At 43.3% G+C, this 17905-nt stretch overlaps 1 protein-coding gene across 3 annotated transcripts in view; it reads right to left on the reverse strand.

Moving 5' to 3' along the window:
• Window positions 1-15058: 15058 nt before the first annotated feature.
• Window positions 15059-17905, reverse strand: part of LRP2 (LDL receptor related protein 2) — a gene marked incomplete in the record, with an annotated part of 280817 nt that continues 277970 nt past the window's right edge. For 2 of the 3 annotated variants that reach the window (XM_056536931.1, XM_056536933.1), the window contains 2 exon segments: window positions 15059-15839; window positions 17805-17879. In XM_056536931.1, coding sequence (XP_056392906.1) covers window positions 15669-15839; window positions 17805-17879 — 246 coding nt within the window. 3 annotated transcript variants of the gene reach the window in all.

Below are 17905 nucleotides of genomic sequence, written 5' to 3' on the forward strand. Positions count from 1 at the left end.
AGGTTATCAAAAACTATTACACCTTGTTCACACTGGTGTGTTGCTGTGCGGTGTCCGTTGCTGCCGTGGCGCCGTGTCTGTGGGGAGGTGCGACCTATAGACTGGTTTGAGTGGCATTGGGGCCGCTCTGCCAGAGGGCTGTTCCTCCCATGGGCACTGGTGTCGCGGCGGTGGTGGTCGCCGCCCGGTGCTGCGCCATTTTATGCTAGGGACGTTAGGGACCCACTCTGGATAGGTGGCCTTGACGTGGCGAGTGGGCTTGTACTTTTTGATCAAAAATGTATACTAACAACCTGTTAGTTTTTGATATTATGCTGAGAAGCAATCAGATCATTATACAAGATTGTAGATGTGCACCACCATGTCTGTTTCTTCTAACCTAATTTACAAATCTGTTTAAAGGGGTTATCCAGGAAAAAAACTTTTTTTTATATATCAACTGGCTCCAGAAAGTTAAACAGATTTTTAAATTACTTCTATTAGAAAATCTTAATCCTTTCAGTAATTATGAGCTTCTGAAGATAAGGTTGTTCTTTTCTGTCTAAGTGCTCTCTGATGACACGTGTCTCGGGAACTGCCCAGTTTAGAAGAGGTTTGCTATGGGGATTTGCTTCTAAACTGGGCGGTTCCCGAGACACGTGTCATCAGAGAGCACTTAGACAGAAAAGAACAACCTTAACTTCAGAAGCTCATAAGTACTGAAAGGATTAAGATTTTTTTATAGAAATAATTTACAAATCTGTTTAACTTTCTGGAGCCAGTTGATATATAAAAAAAATTTCTTTCCTGGAATACCCCTTTAAGGTCACGCAGGACCACCTACAAATAACATAATTGATATGTAAACAAACAAAAGTGCACATGGACATGATCGCCATAAGATACATTCACAATGAAATCGAGACATAAGCTGATGTGTGACATAAGCATAATGTACATACACAGTACAGAAGATGAGCAGTGATTGTGAACATAAGCAAATAAAAAAAAACATAATGCAAAAGTGGGCAGGAGGGCGCGGACATTCACCCGGCAGCTGCAAACCGGCAAACTTGACAAATTACCCCCCCCCCCCCCCTCTGAGAAACGCATTATTATTTGCTACTATTTCTTTATTTTCCATTTTTTCTACCACTGGGTCACATATGTATCTATGACCTTATCGCTAACAAGTTCCCAGGCATTCACTCCAGTCCACGGCTCCCCGCCAGGTTGCAGCACTTCTCCAGTGACAGGTGGTGAGCACCCAGGGACTTCACACTGACTACCCTTGGTGGCCGGCCTGGATGACCTTAGATTGGCACCGTGGGTGTGTGGCAGTTCCCACTGCACCCCGCGACTGCTGCGTGCTTGTTATACCTACCAGGAGATTGCGGTACTGCACCCTTTTGATACTACGGGATTCCCTCAAGCAAGATGGAGCTAACTTCCTCTGAAGGACGATACGAGCATGCGCCGGGAACAGCGTCTTTGGTCTCCACGGTACCCACCATGTGACCTCTCATGTGATATTGTTGTTACATCACTTCTGGCCAGAGACCATGCGTACCGGAAGTACCCTGGTGTCCGGCGTTTTCTCACTATACAGCAAGGGCCAGCTGCCGGACGAGTGTCCGCGTCCTCCCGCCCACTTTTGCATTGTTTTTTTTTTTTTTATTCACTTATGTTCACAATTAGAGATGGGCGAAATTACAGTAAATTGGATTTGTCACGAACTTCTCGGCTCGGCAGTTGATAACTTATCCTGCATAAATTAGTTCAGCTTTCATGTGGTCCTGTGGGCTGGAAAAGGTGGATACAGTCCTAGGAGACTCTTTCCTAGGACTGTATCCACCTTTTCCAGCCCACCGGAGCACCTGAAAGCTGAACTCATTTATGCAGGATAAATCATCAACTGCCGAGCCGAGAAGTTTGTGACGAATCGAATTTACTGTAAGTTCACTCATCTCTATTCACAATCACTACTAATTACTGTGTATGTACATTATGCTTATGTCGCACATCAGCTTATGTCTCGATTTCATTGTGAATGTATCTTATGGCGATCATGTCCATGTGCACTTTTGTTTGTTTACATATCAATTATGTTATTTGTGGGTGGTCCTGCGTGACCTTAAATACCCTCTTTCCACACGTGAGGCAGCGTGAGGTTGCAGAAACGTAGCCACGGCTTTTCTATCCATATTAACTTTAGATCCCTGACCCAAATCAGCAACAGGGGGCACCCGTACATCTTTCTATTTGGAGTGCTGCTTTCTTCTATTGTATCTATCCATTTTTCTAATATCTATCTATCTCATATATATCTATTAGAGATGAGCGAATTTTTTTGAAAAATTTGATTTGGCTGATTTGCCAAATTTTACGAAAAAATTAGGTTCGGTTCAAATTTATTAGTGGTGATTTGCTATTAAAAACGACTATTTCTGGCCTACAGAGACCCTCAATAGGGGTGTAGAACACTTTGCCTTGCTGTAACAGGCATAGGGTGTGTGCTGGGTTAGTGAAATAGTACTGTTATTCAGTATGACATGCAGATCAGAGGCGTCACTATTAGAATCACTGTCGCAGAGCGGCACAATGACAGAGCCTGAAGGTGTTGGGAGCATGAGGAGAACATATAGGCCTTCATTTACTATTGCAAACCCGACATGTTTTGTCGGGTTGTGCGGCAGTTTCGGGCGCATTGCGCCTGAAATTCTGTCTGCACCAGAATATGCGCCTGAAATTCTGTCTGCGCCTGAATTTGAGCCTGAAATTGCGCCTGAATTTGAGCCTGAAATTGCGCCTGAATTGAAAAAAACCCAACTAACTCTCCATTTTGCAAAGAAAACCCTAAAAAGGGGCGTGGCCGTCTGGGGAAGGGGCGTGGTCACAGAAAAGGGGCGTGTCCCCGACATTTTCACAAAATCCCAACATATTTACTAAAGTTTCCACAGAAAATGTGGTGGAGGAAAACCCGAGAGATCAGAGCATGTGTAAAAAAAGCAAAGTGTAGGGAAAGTGGAAAATGTAGAGAAACCTTAGTAAATACCATGGGGAAAACCCACAAAGAAACCTACACAACACTCTTAGTAAATAAGGGCCATAGTGGCTGAATGACACAGCCTGGAGTTGGCGGCAGCATGAAGAGTCCACATAGTGGCTGAATGACACAGCCTGGAGTTGGCGGCAGCATGAAGAGTCCACATAGTGGCTGAATGACACAGCCTGGAGTTGGCGGCAGCATGAAGAGTCCACATAGTGGCTGAATGACACAGCCTGGAGTTGGCAGAAGCATGAGGAGACCACATAGCCTCAATAGGGGTGTAGAACACTTTGCCTTGCACTAACAGGCATAGGGTGTGTGCTGTGTTAGTGAAATAATACTGTTATTCAGTATGACATGCAGATTACAGGCATCGCTATTAGAATCATTGTCGCAGAGAGTTTGGATGTGGCAGCAGGGAGAGCATATGGCGGCAAAATTGAAGAAAATAAAGAGATTTTTTATGTACTTTTTATTTTATTTTATTTGAATATATTTAAATTTTACCCATTCAGGGAAGCATTGAGCTGGCGGTCCTCCGCCAGGCGAGATACCACCTGTTCCAGCCCCTGCCTCTCAGCGCGCCCCTGACTGTGAAAGTGCAAATGTTTCATTTAATCAGTTATGGTTCATTGTTATCGCTCTAACCTGTTTCATTGGATTCTTGTGGTAAGTCGATTTTTAAAAATTTAAATTAAGATTTATATTATATTCCCAAGTTTAATGTCCCGGCGTTTACTTTGAACTAATACTGTAAGACCACATAACCCAATCTAATAAGGTCACATGGCGGCACAATGACAGAGCCTAAAGTTGGCAGCAGCCCGACGAGACCATAGGGCCTCACAATAGAAAAGATTAAAGATATTTTGTAAAATTTAAATTGAAGATTTTAGATACATGAAAATTTTAAAAGTTTAATCTAAGTTGCCAACAGCATAAGGAGACCATATGGTGGCACAATGACACGGCCTGGAGGTGGCAGCAGCATGATGAGACCATAGGGCCTCACAATTCCTAAGATTAAAAGATACATTTTCAAATTTTAATTGAAGATTTATGGTAGATAGTGCAACTATAAAAAATTTTAGGTAATGTCCCAGCAGCATGAGGAGACCACATGGCAGCAAAATGACACAGCCTAGAGGTGGCACCAGCATGTGGAGGCAATAGAGAAAAATGTATATCAGCTCACCCAGTCGTGTCCAAGGTACATGGATATACACAAAATTCCCCCATGGGGTACCCGGGGTATTTAATTCATAAATTCCAATTCCCTTCAGGGTTAACAACCCCTCCGGGACTAAGACCCCCAACTAGGGTCACCCTTTTAAAACTTCACTTTTATTTATTATTTATTAAGAACAAAATGAGGTGCAAAAAATAATACAAACGAAGGTGTTTAAAAACACAATATATAGGAATTGGATTGGTCCATTACTGGTTCCACTAATTCTGATTCACTAGGGGTTATATGTTAGGGACTTTTTATCATTGATCTGGATCCTAAGATTCCAATCTACATAGTCCACCTAACATGCACCTCCTCTATCTAATTTGCCAATTCCTATTATTGCTGTTTAAAAAGTGTTCCCTAGCATCCCCCCGACGTTTCGCTGGAAGGACCCAGCTTTATCAAGGTATAGGACACTAATGTTGGAAGTGGGTAATCACTGTGATATATATGTCCTCTGTTTGTAGGTGTGGTCACTTACCAATTCGTTTTGACCAATCAGGGACTGCCACATCACTATTTTGTCTCTTAGTTATGATTCTATATCCTGTTTACTTCTATCTTATTACCGGATCACTTCCGGGTTATCTAGGTCATGTGATATCCATTTCCATCCGAACCTATCAACAGTCACGTTCCATCCTTATTTCTTACTTGTTTATAATTCATGGTCCAATCCGGATAGGTCTTATAAGCTTTCCTCTTCTTACATCACTGAACCAATAATATTAGTGCGATCAGGCATGCGCATTCGTCCCGTCCTACCCCTTCTATCATGCCACGACTTTCCTCTATGGTATTTCCGGCGCTTGCGCACTGGGTTCAGTATTCCCATGGTAACAAATAAACATATCTTGGCGCTTGCGCACTATCTTCCGACTTGTCAGTAATTGCGATCTTTCTCCACGGGGCTGGATGCGCACGCGCATTAAGGTATTCCCGGTACTGGCGCATTAAATGTATGTTGCCATAGATACAAATAAACAATTTAGCTCTCTGACAACTCTCAATCTCTCTATATGGTGTCATCTTATTATATCGTTATGTCTATTGTATCTTCCTATTATATTATTACTATACCGGGATTACTGATGTTTATAACTATATCCTGACCATATTATAGTTATTGCCCCCACATTTTGGTTACTAAGAGAAGTATGGGGAGATACAAGATAGTTTACTATATAATAGCTTATCATCTTATTCGTTTCTTTATTAATATTCTTATAGGTAAGTTCTTCCGGATCCAACCAATTCAGTCCACGGGATAAGTATCACATGGTTTGGATATGTAAGGATGTGTGAATAATTTATCTTATTTCTTGTTTCTCATTTTTATTCTTTTGGAGCGAGTCACTTTTTTTATATCAAGGACCCACCCAAGTAATTACAGGAATGACCCTATACCAATTAACAGGGATATAGTTAAGATGTCATTAGTAAATTACCCACTTCTTCCTTTAGTACTATTTTAACTATTATTCCACTCACTAAATTATTAACTATTTATCAACCTATTTCATTCTAAAAATGCAGAGTAGGAAAAGCCTTCATTAAGACCATCAGGTGATCTACTCCTCAGACGGAAGATCCATCTGGCTTCTTCCCTTTGGAGGAGATTATCTATGTCTCCTTTTCTTGGCCCCAATTTAACTGTGGTAATTCCCCAGAATTGGATTGCTTCCAAACTATTCTTGTGTACACTTCTCATGTGTCTACATATTGGGGTCTCAGCATTGGTACGTATTGTACTCAGGTGTTTACCCACACGTCTCCTCAGTTGTTGAACTGTTTTCCCTATATACAATTTCGGGCAACCACATTTTGCTGCATAGACTACATTTTTACTGTTGCAGTTAATGAACTCCCTAATTTCATACTTCTTTCCATCAACTGGATTAATAAAAGATTTTGTCCGTGGCATGAACTTACAGTTCACACAATGGCCACAAGGATAAGAGCCTGGTGGTGGTATGGTTGAGAGCCAATTCAAATCATTGGCTACTTCTATATCCTTCTGATGGCTATGTACAAGGATATCCCTGAGGTTAAGGCCTCTCTTGTATGTTATACTTGGTTTTTTACTTATTACTTCCTTGAGTTCACTGTCCGCTAGGAGTATTGGCCAATACTTATCCATAATTTTCCTAATTTGAGGGGAATATGCATCATACATCCCTATGCATTTTATGGTTTTTGGGGGGGCATGTTCTTCTCCTTTGTCCTCCAAAAGTGATGTCCTAGTTCTAGAATTTGTTTTATTATATGCCTGTCTCATGAATTTTTTAGGGTATCCCCGATTACAAAATCGTAACATGCGGTTTTGGCTTTCCTCCCTGTAATCCTCTTCCTGCGAGCAATTCCTTTTTGCTCGCAGGTACTGGCCATAAGGTATACTCTTGCGAAGCGATCCTGGGTGCCAACTTTTCCAATGTAATAAGCTATTGGTAGCTGTGGGTTTCCTAAAGATCTTGGTTTGTATTCCCTTATTCTCATCTATTCTGATATTTAGATCCAGAAAATTGATAGATTTTCCTCCCACTTCGTGGGTAAATCTCATCCCTATTTCATTTTGATTTAAAATGTTTACAAATTCCAAGAATAGCGACTGTGATCCTTCCCAAAAAATTAGGATATCATCCAAATACCTACCCCAAAATAATATGTGCTCTGTGTAGTGATTCAAGGTGTCATCTCCAAAAACAAAATTGTGTTCCCACCACCCCAAAAATAGTGTAGCAAAGGTAGGTGCACAAGTGGTCCCCATAGCGGTACCTTTTACTTGTCTGAAAAAGGTACCCTGAAATAAGAAATAATTGTGTGTTAATAGAAACTCCAATAATTTAATTACAAATGTATTGTGGTCTAAAAAAGACCTACTTTTGGTGCTTAGATAGGATTCCGTGGCTTTTATACCCAAGTGATGTGCTATATTGCTATATAGTCCTTCCACATCTAAACCCATAAGTGAAGTGTGCTCAGTGACAATTAAATCATTAATTTTCTTAACTGTGTCTTTTGTGTCCTTAAGGTGTGATGGGAGTGTGGGGACAAAAGGTGCAAGAATTGTGTCCACATATTGGCTAATATTTTGAGTCAAATTGCTGTTCCCTGAGACGATTGGTCTTCCTTTTATTGGTGGATATTTTTTATGTGTTTTTGGCAGTGCGTAAAAAGTCGCTATTCTTGGACTTTTAATCAATAGGAATTTAAATTCTTCCTCAGAGATGAGATTATTATCTTTCGCTGTCTCCAACAAGGTTTTCAACTCTCATAGATAAATTTCTGTTGGGTCTTTCCTTAAAATCTCGTAAGTGTCCCCATCGTCGAGGATATCCCTAACCATCCTTATATATTCCGATCTGTCCATGAGGACAATATTCCCCCCTTTGTCCGAGGGTTTTATTACCAATTCCTCATTGGATTGTAGTTGTTTGAGGGCCAGTTGCTCCCCCATGGACAGATTGGAGTATATCTTCTTTTGTTCTGGCTTAATTTTTTGTATATCCTTTGTTACCATTTCAACGAAAGTATCTATGTTAGAATATTGTGTGAATGAGGGTGTCAACATAGAGGGTGGTCTCAAGTTGGTAAACGGTGCCCTTAAATTAACTTCTTCACCTTCATTTTCCATCTCTAAGTCTCTCAATGCTTCCAGAGCTATGCTTTCCCTGTATCTCATTAGGTTCCCGTCCTTCTCTCTTTCTTTATGCCACTTGTGTAATGCCAATTTACGTGCGAAGAGGTTAATATCTTTAACCCATTCAAAGTGGCTAAATCTGGGTACTGGGGTAAATGAGAGTCCCTTCAATAATAATGATCTCTCTACTTGTGATAAATTGTAGGAGGTACAAGGTACATGGAGTCCCAGCGGGAGCTTCGGATGAATCTCTGAGGCCAAGTCCTCAGGTGAGGCAATTAAGGAGGAAGAAAGGAAGTTCCGGCTCCCAAGGCTGGGTAAAATTCCAAGTTTATTTCTTCATATAAAAATCCAATGCATGAGCAAATATAAAAGCATAGAAAAAGTGACACAAAACGCACCGACGCATTTCGACTTAACGCTAAGTCTTAATCATGGCAACCACAATAACCAGCATAGCTTCCTTTTATATCATCATATCCCATGGTTAATAACGGAGGAGGATGTATGCCGCCCTTGTGCGTAAATCCACAGGTGCTGTCTAAATTAATCAAAGAGTGTCAAAAAATATCAAAACATATCAAAAAATACCAAACTAAATAATGTGTACCGTATATACTCGAGTATAAGCCGAGACCCCTAATTTCAACCCAAAATCCCAGGAAAAGTTATTGACTCGAGTATAAGCCTAGGGTGGGAAATACATCATCCCCCCCTGTCATCATCCAGACCCGTCATTAACATCCTCATCATCATCCCCTTTTCATCATCCCACACATCCCCCCTTCATCATCCCCTTATCATCCCACACATCCTCCCTTCATCATCCCCTTATCATCCCACACATCCCCCCTTCATCATCCCCTTGTCATCATCCCACACATCCCCCCTTCATCATCCCCTTGTCATCATCCCACACATCCCCCCTTCATCATCCCCTTGTCATCATCCCACACATCCCCCCTTCATCATCCCCTTGTCATCATCCCACACATCCCCCCTTCATCATCCCACCCACCCCCCTTCATCATCCTCTTGTCATCATCCCACACCCCCCCCCCTTCATCATCCTCTTCTCATCATTCGCCCTCAGTGGTCTTCAACCTGCGGACCTACAGAGGTTTCAAAACTACAACTCCCAGCAAGCCCGGGCAGCCATCGGCTGTCCGGGCTTCTGGGAGTTGTAGTTTTGAAACCTCCGGAGGTCCGCAGATTGAAGACCACTGCGGCCTTCGACATCATCCAGCCCCCTCTCACCCCCTTTAGTTCTGAGTACTCACCTCCGCTCGGCGCTGGTCCGGTCCTGCAGGGCTGTCCGGAGAGGAGGTGGTCCGGTGGTATAGTGGTTCCGGGCTGCTATCTTCACCGGGGGCGCCTCTTCTCCGCGCTTCCGGCCCGGAATAGAGGCGTTGCCTTGACAATGACGCAGAAGTACGTTGTCAAGGCAACGTGACTATTCTGAGGCCGGGCCCGAAGCGCTTAGAAGAGGCTTCCCCGGTGAAGATAGCAGCCCGGAACCACTATGCCACCGGACCACCTCCTCTCCGGACAGCCCTGCAGAACCGGACCAGCGCCGAGCGGAGGTGAGTACTCAGAACTAAAGGGGGGTGAGAGGGGGCTGGATGATGTCGAAGGACGCAGTGGCCGATGGCTGCCCGCGCTTGCTGGGAGTTGTAGTTTTGAAACCTCTGGAGGTCCGCAGGTTGAAGACCACTGCGGGTGGGGGAGTTCACTCGAGTATAAGCCGAGGGGGGTGTTTTCAGCACGAAAAATCGTGCTGAAAAACTCGGCTTATACTCGAGTATATACGGTATGTGCTAAATACAACAATGTATATCAATAGACACATATAATCGTTATTAATAAATATAGGACAAATCATGTCTGTAGTTAAGTCCAGACGGGAAGCGTGAATCCATGCATAGAATCCAAAACGCCTCCCGTCTGAACAGAGACTTGCACCAGTCTCCCCCTCTGCGGGGAGGGGCGTACTCTCTCCAATCCTGTAACCTCTATCCTGGGAACAATGCCATCGTGTTTTTCTACTATGTGTCTCGTTATGCCCGACATAGATCTGCTTGTAAATTGGCCATTTGAGGGTAAGTGTAAGTGTTCCTGGATCCTGACTTTAAGTTTTCTGCTAGTACATCCGATATACTGTAACATACAATCCAGGCATGTAATGCTATATACAACATGGTGGGTATTAGGGATTGACCGATATCGGTTTTTTAGGGCCGATACCGATAATCGGTGGAGGTTAGGGCCGATAGCCGATAACTTATACCGATATTCCGGTATAAGTTATCGACTATTTAACCCCCTGCGACATCGCTGCAGATCATTGATTTAAAGCGGGCGCTTTAAATCAATGATCTGCAGTGGCTTTTGCGGTGCCATAGGCCGCCACCGCCACCCGCTTCTCTCCCCCTACCTGTCAGGGTGGTCCGGGCCATCCATCCATCGTTCCTGTAGTGTCCGGGGGCGTTCCGGGTGGAGGGTGAACCGGTCCGGGCTGTCCTTCTTCTCCGGCGGTCATCTTCTCCACTCCAGGCAGGCTCCGGCCTAGTACGCTGCATAGACGCCGCTGCGCAGTGATGCCCGTGCGCAGTGATGCACCTGACGTCATGGCGTAGCAACGTCTATGCAGTGTACTAGGCCGGAGCCTGCCCGGAGTGGAGAAGATGACCGCCGGAGAAGAAGGACAGCCCGGACCGGATCACTCTTCACCCGGAACGCCCCCGTACACTACAGGAAGGAAGGATGGATGGTCCGGACCACCCCCATTACAGGTAAGTTCAATTTTTTTATTGACTCGGAGGGTGGGGGATGGGCCCGACCAGTATAGCGGTATGGGCAAAAATCCATACCGGTATATACCGCCCAGCATCACGGTGGGGGGTGCGACGCGGTGCGGTGGGTCGGGGGTGCGGTGCGGCGGGTCGGGGGGGTGCGGGGGGCGGGGCATTATCGGCTTATCGGCAAGATAATTGCCGATACCGATAATGCCCAAAATCGTGATTATCGGCCGATAATATCGGCCATACCGATAATCGGTCGATCCCTAGTGGGTATGGCAACTGATGTAGCTTTTAATATTGTAACTAATGTTAGTGACACATGATTTAAACGTATTAGAATTAGTCATGAACCTGCAATTACTACATGTATTTCTTCCACACTGATAATTCCCTTTGGTGGAAAGCCAGGTGTCACCCTGTTTGTTATAAATGGTGATGTCACTCGGTGACAAGTGGGTATATAGGGATCTTGCCTTTCGTGGAATTACTCTTACATTGTTTGCTTGTAGGATTTGTGACATAGTAGAGTTGTGATGTAGCACTGGTAGGTGTTTATAAATTATATTTTTGATATCTGCAAACTGATTGGAAAATGCAGTGGTAAAAATTAGAGTATTATCCATATCATTGTGTGTATTTAAGGATTTATCCTTAAGATAGTACCCCGGCGGTTTAGAGTTAACAATGCCCTCTGTTCTCGCTATTGTATGTGTGTCATACCCTCTATCTCGTAATCGTTTCCTGATATCTTTACATGTATCAGAATATGTGGAGTCTTGAGTAGAGGCACGTCTAGCCCTGACAAATTAACCTATAGGGAGGTTTTGAATAATGTGATGGGGATGACAACTTGTGGAATGTAAAAGGCTATTGCCCGAACATGGTATGCAGAACAGTTTGGTATTAATACAGTTTTTATGTATGTCACCCATAAGTGTGACGTCCAAAAAATTGATGCTCACAGAGTTCATATTAGTTGTGAATTTTAAAGAAAAATCATTATCATTTAAAAACTGTGAGAATTGTTGTGTTTGGATAGAGGTACCTCGCCAGACTAGGAGGAGGTCGTCTATATAACGCCCATACCACCCTATAAGATGGTAAAAAAGCATGAGGAGACCAAAATGTGGCAGAATGATCAAGCCTGGAGGTGGCAGCAGCATGAGTAGACCATATGGTGAGAGAATGATACAACCTGGAGGTGGTGGCAGCCTGAGCACACCAAAGGTCCTCACAATTTAAAAGATTAAAGATATTTTTTTAAATTGCATGTGGCCATGTTAACATCCTCTAGATACTTGATGAAAAACAGCCACACCGCAGTGTAGCTGATTTTCCCCCAACAGTCCAGACTGACTGACTGCTACTGCCGCCGACTCCAGGGACCCCTGTTCCACTACCTCCCGGGCGAACCAGGTGGTCTACCCCAGGCATTTTTGCTCCAGACTTCCCACTGCTGCCACCATGCTGACTCCCAACCATGATCCCACATTGCTGGCTCGACTGCTGCCTCACGGGAAACCTGCCACCCTCTTCTCCTGATGATGATGAAGCCCCTTCTGCCCCTGGCTCCCAAGTGCGATCGGCTTCATCATCATCAAGTTTTGTCTGCACGTCACTGATGTCCTCCTCAGGTTCCTCAACAGTGTGTGCTTCAGAAGCCTGAACGCACCCAACACCACCTACCATGCCACTCTCATCATCACTACTTGCCCACCTAGCGGAGGAAGCGGGGGATGTCTCCTCCACTTCTTGGCTGGGCAGTAGCTGCTGACTGTCCTCTAGTAAATCGTCCTGACCAAAAAGCGGAGCAGAACCCACAGCATAGGATACTTCTATCTGATGGAATAAAGCTACTCCTTCATCTCATCTTGTGAGTGCTATGGTCGTCTTTTGCTTTGTATCTCATCTGGCCCTCAAACCGGGACTGTGTACCTACAGCACCCGGATGCTACTTATCCAACCTAGAGTTTTGCTGCTTCTCCTTCTACAGTGTATATATCTATCTAATATGTATCTCATATCTGTCTATCCATCTCATATCTCTCTATCTATCTCATATCTATCTATCTATCTCATATCTATCTATCTCTTTCAATCTCATATCTATCTATCAATCATCTATCTACATATCTATCTATCTATAACTCAACATGTATGTTTGTGTGTATGTATGCTCCATCCAGTAGAACTTCAGAATGGCTGGAGATATATCCATTAAACTTACACGTTCACTCATGTCAAATAAAAAATATAGTATTTTAGGGATGTCTCCACAGCTCGAGAGTAATGAAATCAGGAGATGTACTCCAAGTCCCATGCAAGTCAATGGGACTGTGGGTACATCTCCTGATCACGTTACTCTGGGGCTGTGGAGATTGCCCGGGAGTTTTAAACATTCTACTGCCAAACTAATGTCATGGTAAAGATGAAAAGAATAGTTAGTGTAAGGGCAGGAGAAAGAAATGGTGCAAGAGAAGATTTATTGTGGGCCTAGAGAAGAGTTAACAGGGAGAGAAGTCATCCATGTGGGGGGAGGGCATGACAGTGCTGGAGTGCAGGGAGGATGAGCAGCCTATCACTCTTGGGGCTTAAGGAGACTGGGAAAGCTGGGTGGCACACAGTATGTAAACCACCCCGCTTTCCCAGTCTCCTTAAAGGAGAACTCCAGACCATAAAAATTGTCCCCCATAGTGCCGGCAGTAAAAAAAATAAAGATGTACATACCTTCCTCCGGGGCCTCCGGTCTCCGCCACAATCCACTTCCTGGTTGCTGGTGGTCGGATGAATCAACCAATCACCAGCTGCAGCGCAGTTTGACTCGGCCAGCGATAGGCTGAGCGGCAGTGTGAAAACACTTCAGGATACAAAATTCTTCACTACACCGGCACCTGCGGCCGGGGCCGAAAACGTCACACTGCCGCTCAGCCTATCGCCGGCCGAGTCGGACTGCGCTGCGGCTGGTGATTGGCTGATTCATCCGACCACCGGCAACCAAGAAGTGGATTGCGGCGGAGACCGGAGCTGATTACCGGAGGCCCGGAGGAAGGTATGTACATCTTAATTTTTTTACTGCCGGCACTATGGGGGACAATTTTTATGGTCTGGAGTTTTCCTTCAAGAGCTCCACTATGGCTGCTTTACTGGACAGATATTCTCTTAAGGAGACTGGGAAAGCTCAGGGCGTACTGTAAACCCTGCATGGTGTAGTGCATGTCCTGTGGAAAAAGAAAAAAGGGTAGAGGGCTGCGTCTCATGTATTACCCAGGTAATGTATAACAGAGAAAGTATAAGATCCTAGGCACTGCTATATTCACTTGTCAGTAATCCCAATGTTGAGATAGGAATGCCTTGTGCAGTATACAGGTGTCCAATCATTGATTGCAAACCGTCTGTGGGGCTCACGTGGAAGAATAAGCATATACTGTGTAATAGAGAACAAACGAAGCACTCACCAGGTAGGTTGCGTCTTGAAATCTTCAGGCTTTTATTTCATCAATCCTCTGAAGACATATAGATTGCTGGACACGAGCAGTGCGGGAGAGCTGGAAGGTGCAGTGGCGTGGGGGGGTGGGGGGGGGATGGGCAGTGGCGTGAGCCCATCCCCCCCCCCCACTGCACCTTCCAGCTCTCCCGCACTGCTCGTGTCCAGCAATCTATATGTCTTCAGAGGATTGATGAAATAAAAGCCTGAAGATTTCAAGACGCAACCTACCTGGTGAGTGCTTCGTTTGTTCTCTATTACACAGTATTACCCAGGGTATTTGTGTCCCAATCAGGGACTAGGGGAGCCGCGAATCTATAAAGTAGCTGCTCACCAGATATATGTAGAAATAGGCATATCACCCCTTGGGTAACTCAGCATGTGGAAGCAAACTGCACGGCCCAGGGTCCAATGGGAGAGGATGAAATCTTCTCCCGTACAATCAAGAAGAAATGAAGAGAAAGAAATGGAACCTTGTCTAGGCGCTGTTCGCAGATCCAGGTTAATGAAACACGAATATGTACGGAAAGTAAAGTGCCCGGAGGCACTACGTTTATTAATAGAGCTTCCAATGACGCGTTTCGGAGGGTATTTCCTCCTTCCTCAGATTGGCATGTTTCCCAAAATTGAAATATTGGGTGCATTTCAATAGACAGTGCAGACTTTACAGTGCAGACCCTTTTAAAGTTAAAAGGGTACTTACCCCCTCCCCCCCGTGATGTCATAAGGGGGCATGGCCTGCAGGTGGATCTCCTAGTGGGCCCCTAACAACCAGGGCGCCTCCAACTGTAGTATAACTACAAGTCCCAGCATGAAAGGCTGTCCGGGCTGATTGTGGATTGGTCACTAAAATGCATCATTTCTGTTTCAGAACAAAATTGCATCCGATACATCATTAATAATATTTTATTTTTTTTCATTGACGTCTGATTGTTCCAAGTTTTGCATAGTAAGTAGACTAAAACAGAACTGGTCTACAAAACAGGTACCAGAAAATATATGCAGCCGAACCAATACACAAATATATATATATTCTCCATGGTGCTCTATGAAGGTAGATTTCTTAATAGAAGTTTGTATAAACATCTGTACAATTTAAAAAAGAAATGTCGGTGTTAAAAGCGGCTCCTGTACATATTAATGCATTCCTAGGTAACTTATTACAAATTACTAATGTGCCTTTCATTATTTTGTACTATTTCTAAAAGTTTTCAATGACAACAATAATTTTTCTCTCAAAAATTTACAAATATACAAAATATTTATATTATTTTCAGTCAGTCTCAGTGCAAAGATATACATATAGTACATTGTGATAATTGTTCATAAAAATTGCAATTGGCATATTTAATAAAAAAAAAAAAAAAAAGAAGGCAAAAAGTCTTCACCTAGAGGCTAAAAAGAGTATTTTGTAACGACATGAACGTTCTTGACCAATATAAAAACATGTGCAAGAGTGTCTGACATTTTCCTAGAATTGGTTATACATCTGAGTCTTCCTTCACAAGATTGGCAGTGTCAATGAAAGTGTCCTCCGTGGGGGAGAAGGAAAAGTGTGGCTGCTCCTTCTTCTGAGAAGGTTTCGGGAGGGGAGGAGGAGAGGTAAAGGGGGACGGCTCTTCCTCCGCTTCATTTTCTTGGTCTTTTTCCATCTGTGGGAATAGAGAACTGAGCTTACTAAACTCTTAAAGCGCATTCTGTACATCCTGAAGCTCTGATCTCTAGTTGTTGTGAAACTACAATCCCCATCATCCTGTCCTATCATTGTCACCACAAATGAATGATTTGTACTGAGCTAAATACTGATATTATACTGAATATTCTGATATTATACTGTATTATACTGAACTAAATACTAAATCTATACAGTGGTCCCTCAACATATGATATTAATTGGTTCCAGGAGAACCATCATATGTTGAAACCATCATATGTCGAGTACATATGTCTATGTAAAAATGGTAATTGGTTCTGGGGCCTCGGAACCATTGTATGTTGAATACATATCTCTATGGGAAACTGCTAATTGGTTCTGGAGTGTATGGGGAGTGTTTAACAAACCAGGGTGCCTCCAGCTGTTGCACAACTACAACTCCCAGCATGCATGTACAGCCATTGACTGTCTGGGCATGCTGAGAGTTATAGTTTTGCAACAGCTGGAGGCACACTGATAGGGAAACATTGAAAATATGGGGTGTATTGTGTGTATATGTATTGTATGTGATGTGTGACATTGCATACAGTACTGTACAGTTCTTTAAATACCTTCAGGGGGAACAGAATGTCCTTCATTACAATCCTGCCGACTACAGCTCTATAGGAAAGGAAGGGGAGGGCAGCCAGCAGCTCATTGGATGCCTGCAGCAAGATGCTGCAGGCTATTGGCTATGGCTGCACTGGGGGGGCGGGGCTTACATGGAGCTCACAGTGGAAGCCCCCGTGAGTTAGCAGGACAGCATGTGAGTAACAGGAGGCAGAACGGGGCACACGGGGCACATTAAACAACTATCTGTCAGTTGCTGAAGTTGTCAGCGCTGTCAGATAGCTGTTTGTACGATGGCCCCGACACACAGCAGCATCATATGTCGATGCTGCCTTCAATATACGATGGGCTCTGAGAGGCCATCATATGTTGAAATGATCATATGTCGGGGCCATCATAAGTCGAGGGGTCACTGTATATCTCATATCTATCTATCTCTCATATCTATATCTATCTATCTCATATCTATCTATCTATCTATCTCATATCTATCTATCTCATGTCTATCTATCTCATATCTATCTATCTATCTCATGTCTATCTATCTCATATCTATCTATCTCTCTCATATCTATCTATCTATCTCTCTCATATCTATCCTATCTCATATCTATCTATGTCATATCTATCTATCTCTCTCATATCTATCTCATATTCATCTCATATCTATCCATCTCATATCTATCTATCTATCTATCTATCTATCTGATATCTATCCATCTATCTATTTATCTATCTCATATCTATCTATCTATCTCATATCTATCTAATATCTATCACATATCTATCTATCTATCTATCTATCTGATATCTAGCCATCTATCTATTTATCTATCTCATATCTATCTATCTATCTCATATCTATCTAATATCTATCACATATCTATCTATCTCATATCTATCTATCTATCCATCTCATATCTATCTATCTATCTATTTATCTCATATCTATTTCATATCTATCTCATATCTATCTATATCTCATATCTATCTCATATCTATTTATCTCTCTCTCTCTCCATCCTTTGGCTGTCCAGGCATGCTGGGAGTTGTAGTTTTGCAACAGCCTTTCGCACACTGGTTGTGAAACACTGATCTATTCTCAACCACCTGGAAAAGATAATATTGGTTCCTATAATGTAAGTGTATTGCATATCAATAATGGCAGACCATTGTAACAGGTGTCGGATTGGGTCATATCCATTAATGAGTGCTTAGCTTTCCCATACAGACCATCAAGAAACACATTACACCTGAATTGCAGTCCTTCAGCTCTGTCTATTTTCCTCTCTATTTATAAGTGATTTGCGCTCCTGTATTATCCAGGCGATGCTCTCAGGACACCTTTACTCACCTCCGCATAGATTGGATTCTCAAAGTTTGTGCTTTGTTTAATCTTCCGTTTAAAGAAATTCCACTTAGATTCCTGCTGAGAAATACAAGATGAATGTAGTC

The sequence above is a fragment of the Hyla sarda genome, chromosome 8, assembly GCF_029499605.1.
Source record: "Hyla sarda isolate aHylSar1 chromosome 8, aHylSar1.hap1, whole genome shotgun sequence".
Classification (NCBI taxonomy): domain Eukaryota; kingdom Metazoa; phylum Chordata; class Amphibia; order Anura; family Hylidae; genus Hyla; species Hyla sarda.